Source organism: Manacus candei, unplaced genomic scaffold (assembly GCF_025592945.1).
Source record: "Manacus candei isolate 608988 ecotype Guabito, Panama unplaced genomic scaffold, ASM2559294v1 h1tg000119l, whole genome shotgun sequence".
Lineage (NCBI taxonomy): Eukaryota > Metazoa > Chordata > Aves > Passeriformes > Pipridae > Manacus > Manacus candei.
In genome coordinates, this window is record NW_026138167.1 from 4788993 (window position 1) to 4816400 (window position 27408).

Consider the following 27408-nt stretch of genomic DNA (forward strand, 5'->3'; position numbering starts at 1 on the left):
TTCAGGCAATCTGTCTCCTTTGCAATGATGAATAAAACTGTTCTTCTTAGGAAAAATCTGTGCTTCCTAAATCTGACAAGATTCCTGGGGGAGGCTGCCTTCTGATCCATGCTGGAAGTGAGGAGCATGATCTGGAAAAAAGCTGCTCATAAGTTGCATCGTGGAAGTTTTGATTGTTGAGTGGAGCAGACGGAAACCTCTGCAGGAGGGGGCTGAGCGGGGAGCTCGTGCCTGGAATCTGATTGCTTGTGTATGCATTCCTTGTGGGATAGGACATGGCATGCGGTCCTGAGCAAACACACTGTCTCACTGAAGTCCTTGCCTGCTTTGGAAAGTGTGTGTTTCGTTTCTGGAGGTGTTCAGGCCTCCGTGTTGTGTTCAGCACCTCCTGCAAACTGGGACAGGGTTGGAGCAACCTCGAAACCAAACTGGGCTGCTCCTCCCAAACTGGGCTGCTCCTCCATCAAAGCTGTGCTGTTCAGAGGTTTGTGGGACAACCCTCCCCAGGGGGTATTTTCCTAGTGTGCTTTCCAGATCATGCCCACGTGTCGGAATGACTTTGTCAATGTTGTCCTGTGCAATGTTTCTGGGAGTCGGGTTCACCATGACTGCTCAGTCACGTTGCTGCCCTGAAGGAGCTTGTGGGCAAGAGAAAGGACACTAAGGGGAGCTGCAGCTTCTGGAGAGAGCAAAGACATTTGGGTGCGAGCTCCTCTTTAATAAAGACTCTTCATTTGAAGAGTTATAACCAGCATTTTGGGTGGGATGCTCCTATACACTCACATGTTCCACCACTATCCCTTTTTTTTCTCCTCCTCTGTAGGTTCTTTTGCTGGTGAGCTGCATGCAGAGATCTCACACAGCTTTAGTTGATGCACACCAAGCTGTGTGCTGAGTCTCCAGCTCAGCAAAAGGTGCTTCAGCATCACTCTGAATCCAGGACCCTAATAGTCATGTTCCTGGGGTTTCTCAACTCCTGGTCTAAGAGATGGAGTGGTACCATTTGTTGAAGTAGAAAGACTCCAGAGTGGAATAGAATGGCAGGAATGGCTTCAAACTGAGGTAGTAGGTTAGATGGGGTATTAGGGAAAAAAATCTTCCCTGTCAGGGTGGTGAGGCCCTGGCACAGGTTGCCCAGAGAAACTGTGGCTGCCCCATCCCTGCAAGTGTCCAAGGCCAGGTTGGACGGGGCTTGGAGCAACCTGGGATAGGGGAAGGTGTGCCCATGGCAATGGGTGGAACAAGATGGACTTTAAGATCCCTCCCAACCCAAACCATTCTGTGATTCTATGAACGCTTTTGAAGTGCTGAGGGAGTTTCAGGCTAAATTTTATCCACAGGAACATGTATTTAGCTGTAGGTGGAACAAAATACCCAACCTAAAAGCTAAAACCACGCGGAGTCCCCAGCTGTGTTAGTTAGGGGCAAGGAAAAGGGAAAAACAAATGATTTACTGTTGTAATGAGGCAGCAACTCTCTTTGTTCCTCTCTGATCAGAACCCTTCTGTTTCCAGTTGGTAACTTTGTCAAGAGTGGGAGTTGAAAGCCAGTTTTCCAGCCCACCAGCTGCGTCCTGTCATCAAAGGCAGTACAGATAATCACATACGCAGCTCTCATAGCCCAGCCCAGATCTGGGGTGGATGCAATTCTAGTCCCCACATTTATTAAGGAACCTGTATGGGTTGTATGGCTTAGGCTGACGATTTACAACTGACAGTCCTTTTTCACTCTTGATTGTGTGAAAGAGTCTTAATGAAGAAAGTGTTTTTCAGGAAGAAAATACCTTTCTTCTCTGCGAGAAAACAAGTGATAACATGATCTGGCACCTTGGGGAGCAATGGGGCAGGTAGGGAAATACAGCTGCCTCTGAGGGAATGGGCAGTTTCGAGATGAGCAGGAGCACAAAGGCTGGGAATCACCATGATCAGAAGTGAAAAACTGGAATGATCTCTGTTATCACCCTGTAATTACCCAAGCACACACGTGGTTAAAGAGAAAGATGACCCTCCCCACACGTAGAGTTGGTGGGAAATTCCTGTGGGTCCTTAAAATTCACCATTAGCTGGCTCATTAATTTTTTTTTTGCTTCCTCCAAAATGCCTCCCCCTTGCCCTGCCACTCTTCATCTCCTTCAAGAGCAGAGCAGTGCTGGGTCTGAGCTTCAATCTCAACTTTAAAGAGCGCAGCTGCATCTCATCCTTGCGAGTTCCCCGTGGGGCTCTCCTATTCTGGTCACGTCCGACCTCGCTTTCCGTGCATGGAATGCCCTGTCTTCTCATTAACAAACCTCACAGTGCTGCACAAAGACTGCCAGCCCTTCCTGGCCTCCCCGTGGGGAGGTTTGGAAAAGCAAAGTGACTTTCTAAAGGTTGTGCCACGTGGGGTGTGCTCAGCATCCCGTCCTTTCGGAGAACATTTGCATCACAAAAGTAAGGGCAGGATCTCAGGGAAGAGATCACCTTCAGGGTCTTCCTTCATCCCAGCTCCAAGTGGATTGTCCACATCCACTCTGGGATGTCGTTCACTCCCTCACTGGCACGGGAGCGTGTGACAGCGTAGTCAGCTTGTGACGCTGAGTGGGTTTTCGGGTGGTGTTTTATTTCACTAGGAGTGGTCCTTTGCTATCATTGCAGTGTAGCACCAGCAGGAAGAGGGCTGGCACACGAGATATGCTGCAGCCTTGCCTCATCTTCCTGATGGCAGGCATAGGCTCCTGTTCTGTGTCTGCCTCCGTATCTGAGCATGGCTCTCTATCATGGGCATGTCCTTCTATTTAAACAACCCTGGAGCAGCCATCCTTTGTGATCGGTCTCTGCACCCTTGGTCTGCCATTTTTAGACGTACTTTCATTCTCATTTCATTCGTCTCAACCTTAATATTCCCCTTCCAAGCCTCTGTGGGAAGTTGTTTGCAAACCCTGAGCCAGCTGCAGCTTTCCTCCAGCGCCCGAGGGCGAACAAAGCCATCAGACCTCCACCTTCCCCTTGCAAATCGAGGGGAAAAAACCCAAAAAGGACCTAAAAAAAACCCTGGTAAAACCTGCAGAGACAAAGTGCCGAAAGGTGCTAAATGAATAGAGTTACTGGGCTTTTTTAATTTCGTGTTCCTAGGGTAATAAGTCCCGCCTTCTGTCTCAGCCATTGGCTGGGCTGGATGCTACCAGGCTTTTGTATAAGACAGGCGATGCAGCTGTCAGGCTCACAGGCTCACGATCCCTGCTCCCGAGTAAGTAGAAATGGGCAGGAGCTCGCCTGTTGCCCTCTTGGTGGCCCTGTGGGCCGGCCAGCTGGGCATGTGGGCAGCGGGGCGCTCCAAGGTGAACCCCAGGATCATCACAGCGCCGCAAGGTAAGCCCCGGGCTGCACTCAGCTGCAACCTTGGGATGCAGCAGCAGTCCCTGCAGCTCTCAGCTACTCCCTGCACCGTGTGTTTCATACCTGGGTCTTGTCTTTTGAGCGGAGTTGGTCTATTTTTATTTCTTTTGTTTCCTCAGGGAGACTTTTGGCTTTCTGTAAAATCACTTAAAATGCCTGTGGTCTCAGGCAGGGGTTTCTGACTTGCTTGGTTGCTTTTAATTGCATTTTTAGACTATTCTTTCCTTTTTATATTCTTAAAAGCGTTTTCCTACGAGCTGGGTATATTAAGGGCTGTCAAAAAGCTCTGAAACAGACACAGTAACCATTTCCCCCAACTTGCAGTTCCCTGGAAATCGAGACGTGTATTTGCATAGTTAATGGACTGATTTACTTACCCTGTTTGCTGCAAATGAGTTTTGTGAGTAAATATTTGCAAAACGTCCCTGGTCTGTGGGAAAATATATAAATGGCACGTAAGGACTTCAGTCAGATCTGATCTTAGCAGAAACCGAACAAAGAAATGTTTTCAAGCAGCAAGCTCAGAGTACAGCCTGAGCTTGGTGCGTGGAAGCCGGTTTTATCATGTGTTTTCCAAGCTTTTTTGATGAATCCCCTCCAGGGAGGCTTGAACAAAGACCCCGTCTTGTCCCCGGGGTTTGGCTGAGCCGGCGGGTTTAGCCGGGCTGCGGCTCTCGCGCTGCTCTGCGGTACAACAGTTCCTCTGTGCTCCCCATTCCCCGGCAACTTCAGAGAACACCAATTTCCCCGGGTTTGTTCTGCGCCATCTGTTATTCTTCTGCTGGTATTTACTATGCCCTTCCTCGGGATGAAAGCGCTGGGATGAAGGGCTGGGAGAGGGGTGTGTGCGTGGCTCAGAGGTGGCCTCTACCTGTCACCTCGGTGCACAAAAGGGAGAGACACCGGCACAGAGGGCAGGGAAAGGTTGCTCTGAGTATGGCGTCATTTGTGGTGGCTGCTGGCAAGTGAAGTGGCTGGGGAAAAGGGATGGAAGTGGTAGGGGGCAGAAGGCACGGAGCCGGAGACCAGAGGATGGGGTCACACGTTGCCCCTTAGACATTTCCCCTGCCCCGCTTAGGACAGAAGGGTTAAAGTTAAATTATCAGGGTTTGGCGGGGCTGGAAATGCCTGTCCTGGAGTGAAACTGTGCTGAGGGGGAAGAGAGGGATCAAGTGGCTGATTCCCACCTGTCTGCACACAGTGTGGTCATTTGTCCCTGCACCTGTGTCTGGGTGGCTCTGAACATAATCTGTCACTGGGAAGCACTGAAAGCAGCTACTGTTACGGCACTTCCCTGCAAGGGGATCAGCTCAGCTTATCTCTCTTCTGTGCTTATCTGTTTCTCTAATTTTTTTGGAGAGCTTAGCAGGGCCACAGGCCAAGAGGGATTTCAACTGGGGAGATATCGGAGGGTGGCACGTTCAGTCCTGCGTCCTAGTTAACAGATTGCATTTTCCTTGGTGTAACCTCTACCCTTCCGAAGTAGGTCTGTGGGTGAGGAGGAGGAGGGTGGAGAAGAGGAGGAGGATCTGGAGGAGGGTGAAGAAATGGGACAGGGGCAAAGGGAATGCTGTATGTGACAGGAGGAGCCTTCTTGAACTTCCCCAATGCTCGAGACAGTGAAAACTCAGCATGTTCAGAAAAACCTGCAGCTCAGCACAGCGTGCTGCTGCTGTTTGCAGCCACGTACAGAGGCTTGTGGGTGTGATGGTGTTGCAGGGCTTGATTTTCAGCTTGACCACTCTATTCCTGGAGGTGAGAGCTGCATGAAGCACAGCATTCCAGGACCTTTGCATGGTTGTGCAGCATTTGCAGTGGTGCAGCGCTGGCCTCAGCCCCGGGCTCTGCAGGAGCTGGCAGCTCTTCACCTAATTAAATTTCTTACACACCACAGCCCAGCACAGGCATCAGGTACAGCAGCCTCAGCAAAGGCACCTCCTCACACTACAGCCCTGCAGGTGAAGGGGGCGATTTCTGGGGCTGGCCAGAACCAGGCTCTCTCCTGGAGGGAAGAGCACATGTGTGGGATTCCTCCCTGGCTGCTGTGCAGGGGGGGAGGAGGATATTGGTACTGGACAAAGCTGCTGATGTCTTTCCATCTCTCAGCCTTGCTTCCTTCACCAGCACCATACCTTTACCTGCCAGGCCCAGGGAGAGCCCTGCCTGCACTGCAGGTACCTCTGAACCACTCTGCTGTTTTGCGCCCCAGTCCCACATTGTCCAGGTTCCCAGCAAGAAGTAGATGAGGGGATTTATAATCTGGGAAAAAATGTAACCAGGCTTAGGTGGCACAATCTTGAGCTCAGACCTGGAGACAAAGAAGCAGAGTCAGCCTGTCTTGGTGCTTGGAGCTCCTGTATTTAAATAATTCCACAGTCCTGGGGACTTGGACTGGTGGCATCAGGCCAGGGCGGTGGGTAGCTGGAGCATGATGTTCTGCAGCTTTGTCTTTCCATGGTTTACAAAGCCATTATGAGGCTTCAGCCCCAGTTCTGCCCTTATTTTGTGTCCCTGATGCTGCAGCACTGCGTGGTGGGAGGTGAGGAAGGGGCACACTTTCCCCAAAGATCAGCCTGATTCCACAGAAAGCAGGCTGAGGGACCCCTGGAGCCTTCCCAGCAGCCAGTGCAGGTGGCCACCTCTGGGTCCATCTGGGCAAGCAGTTACTGCACAGCACATCTGACTCTGCAGGATTCCTTCCTCTTAGGGGGAAGATGCCTGGAGCAAAGGTCAGCTGCAGACCACTGGTCACAGCTCAAGTGCTTAAGAACCTTTTTACTGGCAAGGCTTTTGCCCCTGTTCCCCTTTGCAGCTGGCCCAGCACACAGATGGGCCGTGGTATCTTCTGGCTGTTGCCATTCCCTGTGTCCTAATGGAGGAAGATTCTAAATGCCGAGTTCCTTATCTGCTGGGACTGGCAGTGTGGGAGTGAGTTCAACCTCAGCTGCCTGGGCTGGTGCAGAAACAAGTGCTCCAACCTTGCATGCTGTGTTCTTATCATCCCTCTTATTTCCATCCTCCCCCTGCCTCCGTGGATTTTTCCAGCTAAGCGCTGACCAGCTGGGCTTTGCTTTGCGAGAGGTGCCTTCCCATCCCACACGGAGCTTTTGCTTGTCAGCACGGATAACGTGTTTGCTCTGCTGATCCATCTGCAGCGACGGGACCCGCTGTGTCGCGGGGCTGGACGGAGCCGGCCGGGTGATGGATACAGCCTCTCTCTGTGGAGCAGGAGGGTGACATCCCAGGCTGGCTGTCTCATGACCGGAAAGTCACCGAGCATCGGGAAAACACTGAGGATGGCAAGGAGCCTGAGGGCTGGCTCAGGCTGCTGTAGCCTGGGGCCTTTGCAGCACAGAGTCATTTTTAGCTGCTGCCATGCTGAGGACTGTCCCTGTTTCCCCGCATGTGCATGGATCCAACACAAACTCAGTCCCTCTCTGGTGGCTTCATTGACACCTTGGGGTAGGATGGGGTCTGGCTGTTAAATTTTTCCCATCTTATTAACAGGTGAGACTGCAAGCAGAAGGGAGGTTCTGAGGAGATAAGCAAGTCCCTTTGGGAAAAGAAAGAAAGGTTATACACTTGACCCTTGGCTGCCTCAACCATGTGGACTGGTTCCAACCTGCCCTGGGACACAGCGGGCCATTGGAGTGGCAAGTTCCAGGAATTTGCCTGTGCTGCCTGTAATAACTTCTGGGCTTTGCTAAGCTTGGCTGCCTCCTTGCCTTGAGAAAACTGTCAGCAGGACTCTGAGTGCTGTAGGAGCTCTCCCTGCCCACCGGTGTGGTGGTGATGTGTTCAGGTGGTGACTTTGGACAAGGGCCTGGAGTGACGGGACAGGGGGGAATAGCTTCCCACTGCTGCAGTGTAGGTTTAGATTGGATATTAGGGAAAAGATTCTTCCCTGTGAGGATGGTGAGACACTGGCACAGGTTACCCAGAGAAGCTGTGGCTGCTCTATCCCTGCAAGTGTTCCAGGCCAGGTTGGAGGGGCTTGGAGCAGCCTGCTCTAGTGGAAGGTGACCCTGCTCGTGGCAGGGCAGGTAGAATGGGATGATATTTAAGGTCCTTCCAAACCAAACCATTTTGGGATTCTATGAGATAGGGCAGAACTCATACTGATGTGGCAAACCAGAAGTTTTTTGCTGCTAGCACCAGCTTTTCCTCCTCAGTGACAGCATCACCATTTCCTTGTGGTCCCATGAGTGTGAAACATCTTTGTAGGACAGTTTCACATGAAGCTCTCACCATTTCCAGGAGAAAGCTCCTTGCTTTCCCAGCAATGCTATTTTCTGCAGATGGCTTGTTTTCACAGGGTGAGTGATGCTGGGAGCAGAAAATGTTGGTTGAAAAATATATTTTGCTCTGTGCGGATTGAAGAAGAAGAAAAACAAACCAAACAAACTGACTTAATCACAACCACCTCCTGTTGCAAGAGCATGACACAGGAACAACGGGAATGGGAGGACTAATGGAAGTTGTGGCTGGAAAAGAGAGCCAGATGTCAATTCCTGCCCAGCTCTGTGCCAGCCCGAGGGCTGATCTGAGGTCAGGATTGCTGAAAATTGGCCTGTGGAGGTGTTCTGTAGTTGAGGTACTCAGGCTTGGTGCCTTAAAAAGACAAACTAAGTTTAAGCCTGAATATTTGAGTACAAACTAAATCTAAACTTGACTACAAACTAAATCTTAAGTATTGAGTACAAGGTGCTTTTAAGAGAAACTTGTATCCAGAAAAAGGCCTGGAAGGTGAGTTAGGAGGGAGAAATTGTCTGTTTTGCAGCCAGCTACATCTGATGGCATGTGGCTATTCCTGGTCGCTCCAAGAATAGGACTTGTTCCTCCTGTTGGGCACTGTTTTCCGGTCAATCCCAGCTCCACCCGGTGCTGTGTGTGACAGGGAATGCTGTAAGAGTGTCACAGGAGCTGGATGTGGAAGCGTCTCCTACCAGCCCTAATAAATCCAGAGCAGTTTAAGTCTGGAGCAACAGGGCTTGTGTAACAAATCTTGCCCTTAATGACAAATCTGGGTCTGTAACTTGTCCACTCCCCAGTTTGAGGCCCATTGACTGGCTCAGTGCCCTTCTGATCCAAGTCTAATTATCCACTTGTGATAAACATTCCACTTCATTGAGGATATGTGTGTCGTGGGAGGGAGAGGGCACTGCAAGTTTAGGGAGTTCTAGGATTTTCCTAGAGGAATGCATAACCAGTGCCAGCCAGGCACTTGCCCTTGGGCTACTGACAGCAACCCTCATCATGGGTTTGCTCATATCTTGGTGTTTTGGGAAGTCAGATCCCAGTGTCTGGTTTCAAATGTCTAACTGTGAAGCTTCCAAGTCTGAGTAATATTGTGCTGCAGCCAAGGATGGATGTGAGAAGAATGGATATCGTGTGTTCTGCTGGTGGGGAGTCAAGTGAGCAGAAAGGGGGTGCTGGAAAGGGCTTCATGGCATGTCCTGGCACAAACCCAAGTGACTGTGGGACTGAGATCCACCTCATACTCATTACATGAGTGAGAAGCCTCCAGCAGCAGGTAGAAGCTGGAAAGAGCATGGCAGGGCCCTCCTCAGTCCAGGGAGGAAGTTCCTTCCTTGGTTGCACATATCTCATCTGTTTTCTACAGGGAACTGTAACTCCACTGATCTTAGAATCATAGAATCAACTGGGTTGGGAAAGATCTCTGAGATCATCAAGTCCAACCCCGCCGTGGTTACCAGACCATGGCACTGATGCCACATCCAATCTCATCTTGAAAACCTTCAGGGAGGGTGAATCCACCACCTCCCTGGGCAGCCCATTCCAAACCATTCTTCCCACATTTAAACCTCCATGGGGAATGTCACAGATCCCCTTGCCCTCTGCCCACCTCTGGCTGGCCTCTCCTGGGCTGGGAGGAGTTGACACATGCGTGGGAAGGGTTTCCCAGCTGCAGGAGAGTAGGAGATGGAAGGCAATTAAGTGAGGTTGTTTTGCTGGTGGATGCTGATAGAGCTGCTCGGGGCAATTTTCATCCTGAAAGGCTTTTTATGGTAAATCAATCCCTGGGTCTTCCTAGTGGGAGAGACTCTCAGATCCTGCTAAAACCATCCTTTGTTGTGTTGACACAACATCCAGTGGTTGTTCTGCCATTGTTCCACTGACCGTATAAAAAAATTCCATAATCACAGGCCGCTGTTCCCCAGCTTCCGACAGGAACAGGCACAGCTCGGGACTGTCATTACAGAGAACAGCTTTGGGAAAGTAACAAAACCTGGCTCTAAATTTAGCACCTGCAATCCATAGGGTGCAGCGAGCAGCTCGGCTCTGGGGCTGGTTGGGAATAACGTACCTGCTGGATGACAGGCTGCATCTGCGGCATCAAAGGCTCTGGACTCATCTTGCAGCAGCACAGGCTTCAGTGCTGCATAATTTTGGGGGGGTGAGCATGCAGGAGATAGTGGTGGTGTGTTAGTATGCATGGAATATGCTGCCGTGCCTGTCATGTAGTCATTTTGTGTTTAATAAGGAGAAATCCATCTTTCCTGGAGCGTGGAGCACTCTGGTTTGAGCCTTCCCGGGGTGAGCGGAGCCCTGCAGTGCTGCCCGTGTTCCCAGAGCCCTGATGAAGGCAGAGGCTTTGAACCCAGGGCATATTCCTCCCCGGCTGCAGGTTAGGGGTCTCTTTTGTTGCTTGCTGGGACCTGCAGGCTCTGGCTTGGAGGCCTCCGGCAGAGGGAATATCGGCGGCGCTGCTCTCAGAAGAGCTTTTGAGCAATCCTGCCTATGCCCAGCAGCTGCATTACCAAGCCAAAAGGTTCCCCCCCCCTCCCTCTTTCTTCCTGCCCCGGCTCACCCCAACACTGAATACTGCTGCCTGCTGCCAAGGCACTCCCAGAAATAGAGCGGGAATTGTTAATGTGCCAGAATATTTGCCTTCTGGAGTGTAACTCTAAAAAAGCATATTTGTCTAGTTAGAGTGTGCTCCGCAAGCGTGGCCCTTCCAGGCATTTGGATTGCACATAGGCTGAGAGCTTTTGTAGGATATATTCCCTGATAATGCAGGCTGAAATTGTTTCCTCTGCTCCGGAGCATTCTGCTGTTGATGGCAGGGATCTCTTGAGGGCAGCAGCAAAAAACACCCCATGATGGCAGGGCCTGCAGGAGTGGGGAGGGAAGAAGCCAGAGAAGAGGCGAGATGGGAGGCTGCTGGGAATGTAGGTTGGCCAAGGATGGAAAAGTTGCACTGTAGAGAGGCTGTTGACATTGGTGGTCTGTCTGTGGCCTTGCCCTTCCCTTTGGAGGGGTGCTCGGAAGCAGTTAGGGAGGGGTGTGAGAAAGGATAACATGAGGTTTCTTGGCGAATGATTAAATGTTGCTCATCAACAAACTCTCAGGGGCAAGACAGGATGAGAAATACCAGATTGAACCCATTGCTCTGCCTTCCTGCGATCTTGAAATGTGTAAGGCAGGTCAGGCTGGGTTTGAGTAACAGCCACATTTCTTCTCCGTGCTTTCACACCTCTTTTTTCTGGGTTTTCTGTAAACTCATGGAACCCTTAGCCAAAGGTTCAGGGCTGTGGATGCCTGTGCTGCCCAGTACCGGGCTCACTGGTTCACTGCGTGAAGAGATGGAGTTTCCATCTGGTCACAGGTGGAAAATAGAAGGAAAGCAGCACACAGCCCAATCCCTTGCTCTCAGCTCTGCTGCTTTTGGGAGCTACATCCTTCCTGCAGGATGGAGGGCGTGGTAAAATTACGGTCAGGGCTTTTGCCTGCCCCGGGCTGATGAGAAAGCACTCTGGAAAACCATTTGATGTGCTCTGTCCTCTCTGGGCACGCTCTTAGGATGCACCTGCGGGAACACCTGGCCAAAGGAAAGGCAGCTGCTGTGACCACAGTGTTGCTGCCATATCTGGCTGGTGCCCTTTCCTGCCCCGGTGGGAGAGGAGGGGCTGTGTTGGTTTTCGAATACGTAGGTGGGGACTTATGCCCACAACAGAACGTCTTGATCCCCTCTCCAGATCCTGCCCTCTGGCTCTCGTGGTGGGATGGACAGAAGCTGGGAGGCTTCCTGTGGCAGGGAGCTGTGCGGTCCCTTGGAGGGCACGGAGGGCTTGAAGGGGCAGGAAACACGTGGATGTGTCTGGTCTCAGTTAAGCAAGAAACATTTTTAGCACCAGGCTGCCTGGTTTCCGCTGCTGCTCCCCAGCTGAGGCACAGAGGAGTTTTGGGGGTCCCTACATCCATCCTTAAAAGAAGGCAGGGGAGACTGAGAGGGGAAGGCAGGCACCAACCCTTCCTGAGCTGTGCCAGCCACTGGGCACCAACTCATGGTCACCATGCTCCCAGTCTGCTCCAAGCTGAACAGGAAGGGAAGAGGGAGGGAGTGAAAGGGGGACAAGTACGATATTTGGTCCTGGAGGAAGCTCTTAGGAATATGGGATAGAAATCTGTAGGGAATCAGGTGGTATTGGTTCTGCTCTCTTTATTTTACTTCCTTTGAGAGATGACTCTGTTGGAGCACAGGCTGAACTGAAACAGTGTGAGGCTACCCTGTACAGTGAGAGATGTTCCCCACAGGGTGATCCTTTAGCCTTTCCACACCCCTCCTGCTCCAGCATGGAGAAGTGGCTGTAAGGACCCAGCTCCAGAGATCCTTAGGGAGTAAGGACTCCAACGCCAGGGGTGCAGCTCAATCCCTCAGCAGCATGCTAGTGGCAGAAGATGGGGAGAGGAGGGATCAACCAAGCAGGTTTTTTCATGTGCAATGAATGAGGAGGAAGTGGTTTCCCACATTTCTTTCCTTTTCACCCCCTTCTCGGAAACCCCTCCACAAAAACGTATCACTTTTCACAAGGCGTGTTGGAGACCTTGCAGCTCACAACCCTTCAGTTATTCTGTGACAGGTCAGAGCCAACCACCCCAAAATGTTCCTGTTGGGTTGTCTCATTTAGAGTCAAATTGTTCCTATAAAAAACCCTGTAGCTGCAGGCTCTGCCGGGTCCCAGGAGCCCATCAGGCTGCTCAAGGCATCCATCCCGTGGGAAAGGGAAATTCATGGGTGAGCAGGGCTCTGGGGAGCATGTCCCTGTCCTGACTGTGGTTTTCTTGTGTCACATTGTTCCCTTCAGGCAAAGTCATGATGGAAGAAAAACCTAGCACAGCAGCTCTCTGGAGATATATTTCCTCTTTCCGAAATGTCTAAATTTGGGAATTTATAGATCATCTAAAAAAAAAAAAGAAGTGCTTGTTGGCATCCGTAGTGGAGCTGGGGAGGCAGATGGCACGTGGCTCTTGGATGGGAGTGGTGTGGTGCAGTCCAGTCCTACTCCCAGGGATGGAGGGAATCTATGGCAGCCCCATGGGGTAACTCCATCCCTCTGGGATGGGTGCTGTGACTTTCCACGTTCTCCTTAGAGGAGATGGGAAGGCTGGTATCTGGCCAAGCAGGTAGAAAATCCAGGGATTGTCCTCCTGGTCTTGCCTGAGGGAATACTGTAACCGAAATGCCATTGCTGAGTGATGTTGGAGCTGGGATGGAGAATCCTGGCCCCAAAGTGGGTGACTAAGGCAGTGGACCTGAATCACATTCCCAGGAAAATGATTGATCTGCCTGTGCCGGGATGCTTGTCATGCATCCTGCCTGCGCTGGGGAAGTGGGAGTGAAGGAGGGGTTGATGTCATTGCATCGAAACGGCTCCTGTCTTCCCAAAGACGGAATGATGTGGAGCAACCCGGAGCACACAGCCCTGACTCACAGCCAGCCCTGCATTGCTGGGAGCTGAGGGCACCGGCATAGGAATGAGATCCAGGGACACCCCCACACTGCCAGTCCTTGAGTCAGCACGGAAAAGGCAGCTTTTCCTTCTGCTGCCAGAGCCGATCCCAGCCGGATTGCCGCAGAGTCATGCTGTTATCAAGGTCGGAATCTGTCGCAGCTATTCAAAAAAGGAAGGAATAAGTAAAACCTGGGAAAGGGCTGGAGAGGGAAGGGCCGTGAGCGGGAGCGTGCCCGCTGTCAGACCCGCGGCAGCGGAGCAGGTGGCGGTGCCATCGGCGCGGCGACGCGCGGCCACGATGACTGACGGCGTTACAACGTGTTACAGCGAGAGTCCCCGGGGCTGCCGGGTGTGCTGCCTGGGCGTCGGGAACATGGTGAAGACTTGGCTGCGTTCGCTGCGGCGGCGCCGCACCGGCGTAAACCCCGATTTGCCATTTGGTGGTGGCCCAGCCCCGTGTGCCTGTCCTGCGGCGGCAGCGGGAGGGTTTGGGAGAACACGGGCAGCTTGGGTGAGGGCAGCACAGGGGCTGCGGTGGGCGGCAGGTAGTTCCAGGGAGCAGGTAAACCCCGTACTCTGCTTTCCCAGAGTATGCTTTCCCTCATATTCCAAGGTGGACCCCATTCAATAAGGGGTTTATGGGCAGCAAGTAAAGGATCTGCCTCTTGCCTGCATCAGCACCACTCCCCAAAACCAGCAAGTGCTTATCTCATCCTTCTTCCCCCTTCATTTTTCCTCCCCCAGCACCTGCAAGCCCACAATGGCTCACCCACTATCAGTGCTGGGAGCACTGTAAGCCAGTGACTAAGCCGAGTGTCTGGGATGTCGGAGCCAGCTGCCAGACCGGGAATGGTGGAGTGTGAAGGGGGAAAGGACAGCCATAGCTGAGTCAGCCCTCCAGCCGGGATGGGAGCTGTCTTGGGGAGTTTGCCTGCGATGAGGCTGCGTGCCAACACTGCCTCTCTAGCTGGGCATCTGTTCTGGAGGTGGCAGCACAAGGCTCTGGGATGCTCTGGGAGCCCAGCCTTGCTGTGGTGCTGGGGAGGACCAGGCCCTTGGTGCCTTCTGAAGGGGTTTCTGGACCCAAAGGGAGCCAGAGAGCAATTTGCTGTGTCACTAAAGCTGTGTCCATGTCACTCTGTCAGATTGGAAGCAGGATTGCTCCGTCTGTCATCTGCATTGTCCTGTGTTTAGGGTGGGCCTCCCTGCCCTCAGCTCATCTAGAGCATCTCCCTCTTCACTTCCTTCCTCCCCTCTTACCTCACCCTGCAGGCATCCTTCCGAGATGCACCCGGGCTCCCTCTTTCTCCCTCATTTAATATTATTCTCCTTGCCTCTGGTGTGGTGCTCTCCCCAGCACAAAGCCACTCTTTCTCCCATTCATCCCGCTGGACTGGGGTTAGCATTTCAATGGACAATGGTGCCATTGATCTGTGTGCTATCCATGGGGTTGGCAGTAAATGCCAGGCAAAAGCACTCAGGCAAAGGGACTTGGCAGAGTTAGCAAGGCTCTGGAAATGAACCCTGTGTCTTCTGGAGCTCCAGACTCGGATTTTGGAGGGAGGGTGATGGCAGGGTCATGCCTTCCCCCTTCCAAGGGGAAGAGCCTTTCTTTTGCAGTGTCAAAAGCATCTTTGGCATTGCAAGAAAAAGCATGTCCCATTGGGGACATAGCAGGACACTGCCCCATCCCTGGAGGTGTTCAAGGCCAGACTGGATGGAGTTCTGAGCACCCTGGTAGAGAGGAAGGTGTCCCTGCACGTGGCAGGGGTTTGGCGCTATATGATCTTTAAGGTTCCTTCCAACCCAAACCATTCTATGATTCCATGATTCTATGATAGTGTGGGCCATTAGATACCCTTTGCCTCATCATTCCTAGCTCTGGAAGCCATTTATACCCCCATGTAATGACACGGAGGGTGCAGAGTTTCTCCCCCCATCCTGCCAGAGGAGAAGCAAAGGCAAAGGGGATTGAACAGCTCCTATAATCTGAGCTGTGCAGGTCTGCCACAGAGGCAGAGGGATCCCAGCATCCACTCCTGGAAGCCCCCTTAAAGGCTCCCTTCCAAATCCAGTTAAATCAGTGCTGGAACCACAACCACACTTGTGGGCCCTGGCTAGCAGAGCTGTTTACTCTCAGCTTAGTGATTCAGAGCAGTCCCTGGGGAGCTGCAGGATAAATAACACGTTGGCGCCGACCAAATTATTGTTTAGGGCTTGTTTGTTTTCAGCTCTTTGGAGAGGAGTGTGTCCTTGCAGGTTGGCACAGCTCGCTGAGCTGAGGCAGTGTTGGAAAAAGCCTCCAAAGGAACCCAAAGGTAGTAGGAGCACAGGGCTGAAGTCTGTAAAAAGTGTGAGGAGGAGGAGGAGGAGCAGGGAATGGCTGCAGATGTATGTTTCTCTGGATGAGCAGCAAATTTAGGGGCTGGAGGTTTGAAAACAAGAGTAAAGTTTGCTGCAGTCAGGCCAGACCAGCGTGTTGGTGATGGGGTAAAAGGGCTTTAGGAGTTCCTATGTGCCTGGCCTCCACAGGTTGGGCCAGGAGTGGGGTTTTTGAGGACTTCTGTGAAGGGAGAAGGTGTAAAGCAGATTAGTCTTCTCCTAGGCGAGCTTGGACTGAGTCTATGGCTGATAACAGGCCTGGCTGGCTTCCCACTTGGAGGGCAGATGAGTTGCAGAATCACTCTGAAAGACTCCATGCCAGCTTCTCCACAAGGCACAGCACATGCTCAGGAGTTTTTCTGAGTCCTTGGGTGGAGGAGAGGCACGGGAAGGCTGAGGAGGGGACACGGGGCAAGCAGGGACCGTCATCCAGCTGGGCCTACCTGGCTGAGGGTCCCAGCGGGCTCCATCCCATGGAGCAGGGGAAGGGCACACAGAGATGTCGCATTAGTCTCTGTCCAAGACGGATCTCCGCCCTCTCTTCGTGGTTGAAATGCCCTTGCAAAACAGGACCTGTGGGTTTTTGGCAGGTTACCCAAGACCTGATGGGAAAACATTGCTTGTTTAACCCTGCAGGGATTAGGGACCTGGAGAAGGTGCAACCAGGGAGCAAAGTGGAGAATAAGCCCACAAGTCAAGCAGGAATTCAGCAGCCCCAGTGACCTCTATTAAGTCTTTTTCCCTTCTTGGCTCTGCGGAGCCTTGGCCGCGGGCCCCCCGCGCTGCTTGCTCCGGGCAAAGGGGAGTGTTGGACTGGGCAGAGATTGGCCTTTCCCTGTCCTGCCAAGTGACAACCCCTATAAATAGAGGGACACGTGCCACTGATTAATTGCCTGTCTGTGCAGGCCGCCCGCTCCCGAGGCAGCCCCAGCCTTTGTCTGTGTGGGAGTGGCAGCACTTGCCAGGAGAGGGGCCCCTTCTTTGGAAAAGGGAGAAGAGGGAATGATGAAAATGGAGTTCTAAGCAGAGGTTTTTCCTGATCCTTGGAGCCTTTTCCCCTTTGGAGGAGCGGTCCCTCTCGTGTCATTGCTGCCCACTGTGGCAGTCTGGGCCCTGGCACACCCGCTAAAAGGGGCCCAGATGTGGCTGCACCTCCCCAGAGAAGGCTGCAGGAGCAGGGCACCTCAAGCAGGGACAGCAGGAGCCCCAGGGGAGGAGAATCACACCTGCAGTGCAGGGCCAACCTCCTGCACCCGGGCTGGACAGAGGGGAAGGGAGGATGCTTGTAGGAAAGAGGAGCCGGAAAAGCCAGAATGTGAAAGAGGAAGGAAAGAGGAGAGGACAGGCAGTTCTTCTTCCAGCTGGGCCCGGAAAGCCGCCGATCTTCAGCAACCAGTTGTGATGTCCAAGGTCTTGCAGCCACTTCTTGTGAAGCCCATCAGTTGTGGCATTTAGGTGCATCTTTCCCCTGTCACACCTGGGCTCTGGCCTGCGAGTTCCAAACCCTGTCTGACCCTCCTGGCCCTGGGAAGTAGGATGCTGACAGGGCAGGGAGGGGGGTGATAAAGTGCAGGAGGTTGCAGGAGCCAAATCTATCAGGCAGATGCCTGGAGTGGTTGTCAGAGGGTGGTCAGAGAGGGGATGGAGCCCTTCATCCCAAAGCTGGGAGGCAGGAGGCTCTCAGACAGTGGAAGGCAGTGCTTACCTGGCTGCTGCAGAGCCAGGTCTGAGTCTCTTTGAGCTTCCACTCTCCTACTACAGCTCCTGCAGCACTTCCCCTTCCTATTCCTCCATCACAAGTCCTGCAGGGGCCAGGTGGGGTCACTCCTCTGTGGAGCTCTCCTGTCCCCTGGGGGCCAAGGGGGCTCCACTCTGAACCTGGGAGTTGCCTTTCCCTGCCCGCCTGGCTCTGGGCCAGCCATCCCAGAGGGCCCCCAACCCCGTGTCCATGTTTTTCTCATCGCTCCAAGGGCACGGGAAGGGAGTGGATCAGCCGAGCCATGTGTGCTCTCTGCAGTGGTTTCCCTGATGAGTGTGCTGTTCCTAGGTGCAAAGGAATATGTATTTCCCAGGAGTGAGAAGTACCCAGTCTTCTACCATGAGGAAAACAGCTCATCCATCTACATTGGGGGAGAGGGGAAGCTTTACTACTACGACTTTGCAACCTCTGAGAACTACACGGTAAGGATGTTCTGCTAACACACTGGGCCCCAGAGCCCTATAAGAAGTGTCCAGCATCTGTCTCACAGCCCAAATTCCAGGTACTCTATAAAGTCAGGCCTGTAAGAGCCTGGTCTCTGCCCAGCCTGCCTGATCCAACCAGGAAACCACAATATCAGTGTAAGGAATAACTGAAGCAACGGGAAAGTCTCCTGTGCTAGCCATTAGTGGGTTCTTCCCTGGATGTGATCCTTCTGAGGTCTTTACTGCCTCACAGGAAGGATTTTTCCGGTAAAGAACTGTCTCTTTAGTATGAGAAGTGGTGCTTAGACTGGCGTCACTGGGGAGAAGCTACGTTCCCTTTCTTTTCCATTGTCAGAGTCCAGGCTGCCTTTTCTCAAAAGCAGGAAGCTCTGAGCTGGGCACTGAGTTAATAGAGCAGGAAAACCCCCATTGGCTTTCTGCTGACCCCTTCTTGTCTTTCTCAGCTACCCAAATACTCCCTTTCATGTTCCCAGAGCACTGTGGTTCATGTCCGCACCAGAAACTATTGAACACCTTTTCCCCACAGCGGCAAATCCTCTTCCCAGATCCTCCGGAGAGCAGCTCAGTCATTCCTGCCACTTTAGCCCTGCATCCCCACTTCTCCTCATCACCTCGAGGGCCTGAGGGACCCAACCCAGCCTTCCCGTGGGTTTTCAAATGCCAAGGGTAGGGAAAAGGGATACAGTGCAGTGTTTAATGACCTTGTAGTGCACGGGGCTGAGCCCACGTGGGTTGGCCTTTAGAGGGAAGGAATTAATAGCATTTTTCTCTCTCTTTTATCCTAGGAAGACTTCCCAGTGAAAAATGAGGGACTGTGCATGATGTCTGGGAGTTTGGTAGGTCCCACCTGCGGCAGAACAGCTGGATGGGTGAGGGTTGAAGGACTTGGGTTGAAGGACTAGTGGGGAAGGAGCTGTGTGTGCTCCTCATGTGCTCCCTCTGAGTGAAGACCTCCTCCTCCTCTAGCTGTAAGATCCATGAAAAAGCTGGGAAGCCATCTAGCAGTGTGTTTGTTAGTTCTGGGGGCTTTGCTCTGCTGTTCACAGCTGCTCATGCTCCTCTCCCTTCTCTTGCAGGAGGACAATAAGAATTACCTCACACTAGTGGAGAAGTACGGAGATGGGATGATGGTGTGTGGGACCGGTGCCTGCGCTCCCACCTGCTGGAACCTGGTATGAGTCCTTCCCTCATTTGAGCTGTGCCAGGCAAGGAAAACCACTTTCCTCCTGCCCCAGGGGTGGATGTAGGCACCTGATCCCACTTAGGTCCATTTCCATCCTTCTCCAGACGCAGAGGAAGGAGAGCCCATCGTGGGATGGGAGAGGAATTGCTCCTTTCACCCCTGACTCCAACACCCTCGTCGTCATCGATGGTAAGTCTGGTGTTTTCATATTTTCCTATTTTTCAGTCGTCGTGCTGTGCACAAAAGGCTCTCTGTGACAAAAAGGGGCCCCTGAGGCTGCTCCGAGGCCTTTGTCCCCTGCTCTCATTGGCCTTAGGGCTTCTTGCTTTTGCCTCATGGAAATGCACATCCTTTTAGGACAGAGCATGGCACAAGGTTGGTTTTTTCCATCCAGGGCATGGGATCCAGTGTCTGTGTGGGAGGGTCAAATGCAATGAGAACAGTGGGGAATCGTAGGATCATAGAATGGTCTGGGTGGGAGGGGTCCTTAGAAGGAAGATTCTGCAATAATCCCACTGCTCTGGACCTGAAAAGGGGATCCTTCCCAAGAATCTGTCCCTGCCGCTCTCTAAGGAGTCCTGCCAGACCTGCTCAGTCCTAAGCAGCGAGGACTGAGTTTCTTGACCTGTGTCCACCATCTCTGTGAGTTCATGTGCCCAAAAGTCCTTGTTTCATTCTTTTCTTCTCTTCTTACAAATCCTTCTTGTCCCCTCCGGAAACATCCCACTGCAAATGAGCCTTCCTATCCCGCAGGTGATGACATCTACTCCACCATCAAGAAGAGCCAGCAGAATGGCAAGATCCCTCGCTTCCGTCGAGTGAGAGGGGGTGGAGAGCTCTACACGAGTGACACAGTGATGCAGAGTGAGTGTGGGGGAGAATCCCAAGGTGTGGAAGCCCACCAGACCACAGCTTGGAGGGGGACATCCTCTCTGCCCAGCTGGAGTGGAGCTCCAGGGATTGTTCTTTGGGGTCTTCAGTCACCCCTGAAGTTGCAGGGAGGGCTGATCTGGTCCCCTCAGTGCCAGCTGAGGGAATTTCACCTCTTTGCTTCTGTCACAAAACACCTGATAAGTGAGTTCCTGTTCCTCAGAGTAATGGGGAAATGAGGGTGGCAAGTCCCTTCTCAGATAGGAGGAAACAGGGTTGTGTAAAAGTGCCCATCAGCTGCCCTGTGGTGGTGGAAACGGGAAGGACAAGTTCCACTCCGGGCAGTGACTCTTTCCAAAACCCCAGCCCAGGGTGAGACCCTGAGGCAGAATCACATTGGATTGTGCAGAGGACAGTGTGGGGGTAGAGGGAAAGGACCCTCCTCCATTTCCATGAGTTTTTTATGTTGTCTCCCCATTGACACCGGGAAACAGGAGATTATTGAACCTCTGTCAAAACGAAAAATTAAATCAAGACAACAACAGAATAAAACAGAACTTGTGCATGGAGGGGGAAGCTAAACCAAACCTGAGAGCCCCAGAGCTGCCAGTCTGATCCCGTGCTGACACAGAACTCCCTGCCATGGGAACAGCAGCTAACGATGCCCAGAGGGACCTGATGCTGCCGGGGATGCCCGTCATAGTAGAGGTGTATTAATAGGAACAGCATCACTGGGTTTTCCAAACACAAACAGCACTGAGGGATCCTTTCTCCCCGATAACACCTCCCTGAGCAAGAAGGGAGACGGGTTTCCTTTGCTGCTAAGCAGGTTCTGTGGATTTGTCCCTCAAGGGAATGAGTCTGGGATGTTGGGCAGGAGGGAGAGGAAGGGGAGCCACTGGGAAGGTGTCAGGTGAAGCACAGTTGGTGCAATGCACAGGTCAGGCACAGCGGATGGTCTCGGACCTGTCCTTTCCCTGGAACACAGATGTGTTTCATTCCCTCCCTCGGCTGTGGGTGGGTGGTTGGCTGCAGAACATGCTGCTTCGTCCCCATCAGTGGCTTTTCAGATGAAGTCTGTGTGCTCAAGCCATGGTTTTCTGATGGCTCACTTCCCTTTTCAGACCCTCAGTTTGTCAAAGCCACCGTGTTAAGGCACGAAGAGCCTCACCAGGACAAGATTTATTACTTCTTCCGTGAAGACAACCCAGATAAGAGTCCCGAGGCCCCCAGAAACATCTCCCGTGTGGCCCAGCTGTGTAAGGTACCATGGGAACCATGTGTGTGGGGGAGGCAGGAGTGCTCCAGGGGTGACAAATGGACATGGTGGCTCACCTGGGGTTATCAACGCTTGATTTGGCCCTTCTGCCTCAAATGTCTCGTCTGCCACAGAGTCTGTGTGGGGTACAGCCATGTCCTTTGGCCCTCCCCTCCTCTGGCTCCCATCTTGCTTGTAGGGAAGAGAAATACCTGCCCTGTCTTGCTGGGATGTTAGAGGAACACGATTGTTGCTGTAACCAGCATCAGACATACCTCTGGACCATCCCCCAGTTATCCATCCAAGATGTTGGGGGGCTTATCCCTCCCAAGTTGGGGACTTTGTGGTGTTCTCTGCCAAACTCTGACTCCTTGCTTTCCCTCTACCCCAGGAAGATAAAGGAGGAACCAGTTCCCTCTCTGCTTCCAAGTGGACCACCTTCCTGAAGGCCAGCTTGATTTGTGTTGACCCAGTCACGAAGGGCAACTTCAACTGGTTGCAGGATGTCTTCTTTGTCCCTGCGAGCAACTGGCGGCTCTCCAAAGTCTACGGGCTCTTCACAAACACCTGGTGAGGGTCTCTGCAAAACAGGGAGGGGGATGCCCTGTCCCACGGGCCAGATCCTTCCTTCTAGCCCTTTAGTGTCTCTGGGAAACAGACGGAGTGGATGTGGTGATGAACACAGCTGTGTTCCAGCTGTAGGGGTGGTGACCAGTGTCTCCCTGACCCCCTCTTTGTCTCGCTGCCCTCAGGGGAAGCTCTGCTGTCTGTGTCTATTCCTTTGGGGACATTGACGACGTATTCCGGACGTCTAAACTCAAAGGCTATAACGGTCCCAACCCGGAGATCAAACCTGGGCAGGTGAGTGAGCTGCCCCACGTGAAGTGGAGAGGGGCCCCAAGGCCGGGAGAGCTAGTCCCTGCAGTGCCACTGCAGTCCTCAGGGTACCTGGAGCAGGGGAGGGGACACGGAGCAACTGGGTGAGAGCTGGGCAGAGGGGGTGGTTGTAGGCACTGCGGGAAGGAGCTGAGCCTTGTTGCTGGAAGCAAAAGGAGGCCAGAGAAGGTCCAATGCCTTCACAGAAAACATGGGGAGACAGGCTCTTACATGCACCTGGCACTAGCACAATTGCAGCACCCCCAGGGCCTGTGTTTGCCCCCAGGACATCTGGGCATCTCCTGCGGGCTGAGGTGTCCATGCTGTTCCCCTGCCGAGCTCTCCTGCCCTCCACCCTCATCCTCAGGCACCTGTCTGGCTCTGACAGTGGCTTTTGTGCCCTCTTGCTGCAGTGTGTTCCCTCGGGACAGCACACCCCCAGTGAGACCTTCAAGATCGCCGACAGCCACCCCGAGGTGGAGGACCGGGTGGAGCCCCTGTCCCCCACCAAGAGCCCCTTATTCCACAACAAGCACCGCTACCAGAGGATCAGGGTGCACGAGGTCTCTGCAGCTGATGGACACCACTACAATGTGCTTTATCTGGCAACAGGTACTGGGAACCGTTCCCTGTGGAGATCCCCAGAATTAGCTTTCCCCTCCAGGGTAGGGAGCCCAGGGGAAGCAGATGAGACCCTCACTGCAGAGCGAACAAGGGGCTGTGTTCCCAGCTTGGCATATGTTTGTCAAGCAGAAAAGAGCTGCCAAGTCCCAAGTACTACTAAATACTTACAATTTGGCTGCGTAGGCAAAGCCGGAATCAAAGCAGAATCCCAAGCATGTGGGATTTACCCCGTTGAGCTTCAACCTGTGGGAGGTCTCAGGGCCAGTGTTTTTAAGGCAAGAGAGGGGTAGCACAGCTCTCCCCAGGTATGGCTTTACAAGCAGAAATCCTTTCCAAAGGGACACGCTCCATCATTTCCCAGTGCTTCCCTGTCCTGCCTGCTTTACCTGCCTGAGCTGTGCTCATCCCTTTCTCTGCTCTGGGCTGGAATCTGTTCACTGGCACTTGTGGAGAGACTTTTTAAATTCCTAATCTGTGATTAAAAAACTCAGTAGGTGGCCTAGGTTGGATTAGGGCCCACACATGCTCTGATTGGTCTTATTTTGCAAAAGCCTGAGTTTAAATGCAGCTAACGCCTTGCAGAGTCCCACTGGGAAGCTTGTTCCCACATGCAGGGCCTGGCATGGCAATGCTCACCCTCTCTGGAATGGGTACAGAGACACCTGGGGAGTCCTGATCCCTGCATGAGCTGGGATCACATCTTCCACCTCTGGTTGATGGTGGGATGAAGGGAAGACTATTTGGGAAGGGAAAACTATGCAAGAGGGTGAACAACAAGGATTCTTGAGCCTTGTTCCCTCAGGATGCTGCTTTTGGGAAAGTTTCTGTTCTCTCTGGGTGGCTGGTGTCAGGAATCCAGTCAGATTGTTGGAATCTCTTGGCATCATCTCTTCCGCTCTCAGGATGTCTCATCAGGGCTCTCCTCTCTTTCTTCCTAGACAAAGGATCCATCCACAAGGTTGTGGAGCTGCCAGATGGGGTGCAGAATATCATGGAGCTCCAGGTCTTTCCGAACAAGGACCCGATCCAGTCCATGATCCTGGATCACAAGAGGGTGGGTCTTTGCTCGTTCTGTGGGAAGGAAAACAGTGGGTTGGGCCGTAACTTTAAAATCAGGCAGCAGGGAAGGCAGGGACGGACAGTTTACTGCCAGCCCCTGGGTCTGGAAGTAGAATCATGGAATCACAGAATGGTTTTGGTTCAAGGGACCTTAAAGCTCATCCAGTTCCACCCCTTGCCATAGTCAGGAACACCTTCCACTATCCCAGGTTGCTCCAAACCCCGTCCAACCTGGCCTTGGACACTTCTACGGGTGGGGCAGCCACAGCTTCTCTGGGCAATCTGTGCCAGGGCCTCAGCACCCTCACAGGAAAGAATTTTCATCCCAGTATCCCATCTAACCCTGCCCTGTGGCAGTGGGAAGCCATTCCCTTGTCTTGTCCCTCCACCCCTTGTCCCAAGTCCCTCTCCAACTCTCTTGGAGCTCCTTTAGGCACTGGAAGGGTCTCTAAGGTCTCCCTGGAGCATTCTCTTCTCCGGGTGAACACCCCCAGCTCTCCCAGCCTGGCTCCAGAGCAGAGGGGTTCCAGCCCTCAGAGCAGCTCCATGGCCTCCTCTGGACTCGCTCCTGGAGCTCCACGTCCTTCTGAAGACACTCACCAGGTGGCACTGGGACACGGTGCCGGGATGATCACCCATCCCCTCTGCTTTCCTCCCGCAGGCCATGCTGTATGTCGGCTCCACGAGTAAAGTCCTGGAGATCCCCATGGACATGTGCAGGGTGTATCGCAACAACTGCCACAGCTGCCTGCTGGCCAGGGACCCCTACTGCGGCTGGGCCAACGGCTCCTGCCAGTCCGCCTCCCTGAACCGGTACGTGGTGCCTGCTCCCGCTGCTTCCGTGGGAGAAACACCCGGACCCTCGGTATTCCTGTTCCAGACCATGGCCATGAGTGGTTTTGAGGCCATCTTCCCATCACAGAGAGAGATGGGCCCATTGTGTCCAGGCAGGGAAGCGCCGATGTCGGTGCCGTCCCAGAAAGTTTGGGATCTCTCCTCAGGGATCCATCCCTCCCTTGAGGGCGTTTTGAGCACCCAACTCAACCCCAACCCAACCCTCTGGCTGTCCCCAGAGGGATCCTGGGCAGCACCTTCTCCATCTTTTTGCTGCTGGGTCTCACATTTGCCATCAGCAAACTCCTAATTGGGAATGGGGGTGGGAGGGGGAGGTGTTTTCCCTACCCCAACAATACCAGGTAATAAATTTCCTTCTATCTCATATGTGTGATTCCTTTCCTATCCCAGAAATGCCACTTCCCTAATGTTCTGTTAATGCTTATTCCCATTTCCATCTGCTAGGGAGGTGCTTCAGAACCTGAATTTGGATGTGTGGCAAGGAAACTGCCAAAATGGGGCTATTAAGGAAGGTATGTAAAGGTTTTTTTGAGCCATAGGACAATGTCCCCAGCAGTGGTTGGGGCAAGGTGGCTGATTCTCCACTCTTTGCATGGGTTGTGCGAGGTTTTACTACTCATTGCTGGGGAACTGGGAGTGAAATCAAGACACCAGCTTGGAGTTAGGGGAGATAGTGTATTTCTGAGCTGGGTGAGAGGGATTAAGCTTTGATTCCTGGGAGAAGAGTCCTGTGGAATTCACCGGACATGGGCCGTTGTTGTTAAATGGCTGTGTAACACAGAATCATGGAATGGTTTGGGTTGAAAGGGACCTTAAAGGTCTTCCAGTTCTACCCCTCCTGCCATGGGCACGTCCTCATCCACCCAGGTGGTCTTCCCTAGGTGCTTTTGGGGGAATCTGTGGTTCCTGGACAACCCTGCCTCAACCCCTCCTTCTCCATGTCTTCCTGCAGACGACTACCAGAACATCGCAGTTGTCCCCTTCTCCCGCTATTACCTCAACTGCTCCATCGAGTCCCACTACGCCACCTACAACTGGTACCACAACAACAGCCTCATCAAGACCTGCAACACCACCCACCCTCAGCAGGATTGCTTCCACTTCATCCAGAATGTCAGCCACGGCCACTACGGCCACTACGTCTGCATCTCGGAGGAGGACGGCTTCAAGCAGGCGCTGGTGAAGGAGCGCCTGGTCAACCAGCTCCGGTTCCTGTTCCAGAGGGACCAGGCAACCATGCCCTTTGGCTCGTGGCTGCAGCTGCTCCTGATGGTGGCTTTGGTGGAGCTCTTCCACTGAACACAACGGTGTTCCCACCGTCCTGCTCTTCCTGCACTTGCTGTCCGCTCCTGAAGCGAGATCCTTGTTTTCTTAGGCGCTCCTTGGACATTAATCTTTGATTGTCCCCAGAGGGGTCCTGGGCAGCACCTTTTCCGTTTTTGGCCTCGGTGGAAGAGCCTCAGTGAGGAGGATGTGACTGCAGGGCCAGGTGGAGCAGGGGTTGGGGACACATGGGGGACATTGGCTGTACCAGTGACAGCCTCTCCCTGGCAGCTCTGTTATGCTGTTTAGGAGACTTCTGCCGACGTGCATGCACTGATCCTCAGGGCACGGCCACTCCTCACTTTAGGAACGTGCATGTGATGAAGAGGAGGAGCCAGCCCTCGGCCTTCTGAACTGGTTGATCTGAGCGGGGACTGACGCCTCCAAGTTTTTAGTGGCTGATGTTTGGGTTGGCAAGCAGCTGGAACGCTCCCAGCGCCACTTGTGAGTCCCCTTCTGGTCTGGAGAATTGGGCTCTGGAAGGGTTTTGGGGTTTGGTTTATTATTTTTTGTTTGCAGCTGGCTTTGATGTGGGAGGGAGATCGGGAATTAGCACTGGAAACCTGCAAGTGCAGGTGCAAAGTTAGGAGTTTGCATGGAAAAGGCTTGGAAGATGACTAGATTTGGGGTGTGGGGAAGGACAGATGGAAGGGGACTGGAAGGGAAGGTGGAAGCAGAGCCCAAACCAAACGGGGAGGCCCTGGGAAGACGTTTGAAACGCACAAATCCTCTGCAGGCAGCTAAGGGCATTTATCCGTGGGCAGCAGGCAACCCCTGCTCCCCACACCGCTCCTCCGGGAGAGGGACCGGGCTTCCTCAGGGAAAAAGGCTGCGGATCTCAGGGCGACACCGCCGGGCTCGGGGGGCTGTGCCTGTCCCCACCGCCCAGAGCAGCTCTGCTTGCCTTCCCCCAGTGAGGGGACATGGGGGGGGGCCCAGAGTTTGCTTCTCTTGGGCTTTGAGGTCTCCGAGCAAGACTAAACTGTGAAAAAACGGGATTCTCTCCCTGCAGAGGGTGATCCCACACCTTGTCCAAACCTTTCCCAGTCTGAAACACCCCAGCCTCGGGCTGTGTAAGGGTGAGGGCATCCTGTCTTATGCTTCCAATAACCTGTTGCAGCAGCACAGCTCCTGCTTCGTGCCTGCTCACTCAGGAGTGCCCGAGGAGTCTTTTGGGCAAGGGGGAGGTGCCACGTGCCTCTCGTGACCACAGACTACAGACAACGGGCCAGAGCTTCCTACTGCACTACATTTCCAAGGTATTCCCCCCCCCCACCGGAATCTAGGATAGAGCTTCTTACATCCCTTCTCAAAGCACTTTAACTTCGTGAACTAATAAATACCTATTTATTGTTAACTGGTCGTTACTGTACTTGTAGAGTTTTATAATATTGCCAGAGGTGGGTTCAGATTAGAGGAGATGGAAAAAAACACCACAACAGCTACCAAAAAAAAATCTTTCAGAACTGTAACCAAAGTGGATGGTTGGAATAAAGAATGGAAAAGAGCAGGCAAGCGCTGTGTTTCTCACTAGGAGTTGAGGGATGCTGCTATGATGGTGACCAAGGTGTCCCCTATCCCCCCCTTCCCCATGACTGAGGGGTCCCCATGCCTTTTTCCATGTCCCACCAGCAGCAGCCC

General features: G+C 53.1%; 1 protein-coding gene across 1 annotated transcript; it reads left to right on the forward strand.

Moving 5' to 3' along the window:
* Nucleotides 1–3180: 3180 nt before the first annotated feature.
* Nucleotides 3181–27274, forward strand: SEMA7A (semaphorin 7A (John Milton Hagen blood group)). Its single transcript, XM_051770393.1, has 14 exons — nt 3181–3347; nt 17562–17695; nt 18505–18555; nt 18796–18891; nt 19007–19091; nt 19656–19766; nt 20897–21036; nt 21422–21600; nt 21783–21891; nt 22320–22518; nt 23469–23584; nt 24251–24402; nt 24889–24956; nt 25397–27274. The coding sequence occupies exons 1-14, from the start codon at nt 3236–3238 to the stop codon at nt 25741–25743; spliced, it is 1899 nt and encodes a 632-aa protein (XP_051626353.1). The 5' UTR covers nt 3181–3235; the 3' UTR covers nt 25744–27274.
* Nucleotides 27275–27408: the final 134 nt, after the last annotated feature.

What these genes read in the sequence shown, in the direction of transcription:
- SEMA7A (XM_051770393.1), top strand. Translation starts at nt 3,236, where the DNA reads ATGGGCAGGAGCTCGCCTGTTGCCCTCTTGGTGGCCCTGTGGGCCGGC. An exon ending in GATCATCACAGCGCCGCAAG is followed by an intron (nt 3,348 to 17,561) that starts GTAAGCCCCGGG and finishes TGCTGTTCCTAG; the next exon opens with GTGCAAAGGAATATGTATTT. An exon ending in CGGAGATCAAACCTGGGCAG is followed by an intron (nt 21,892 to 22,319) that starts GTGAGTGAGCTG and finishes CTCTTGCTGCAG; the next exon opens with TGTGTTCCCTCGGGACAGCA.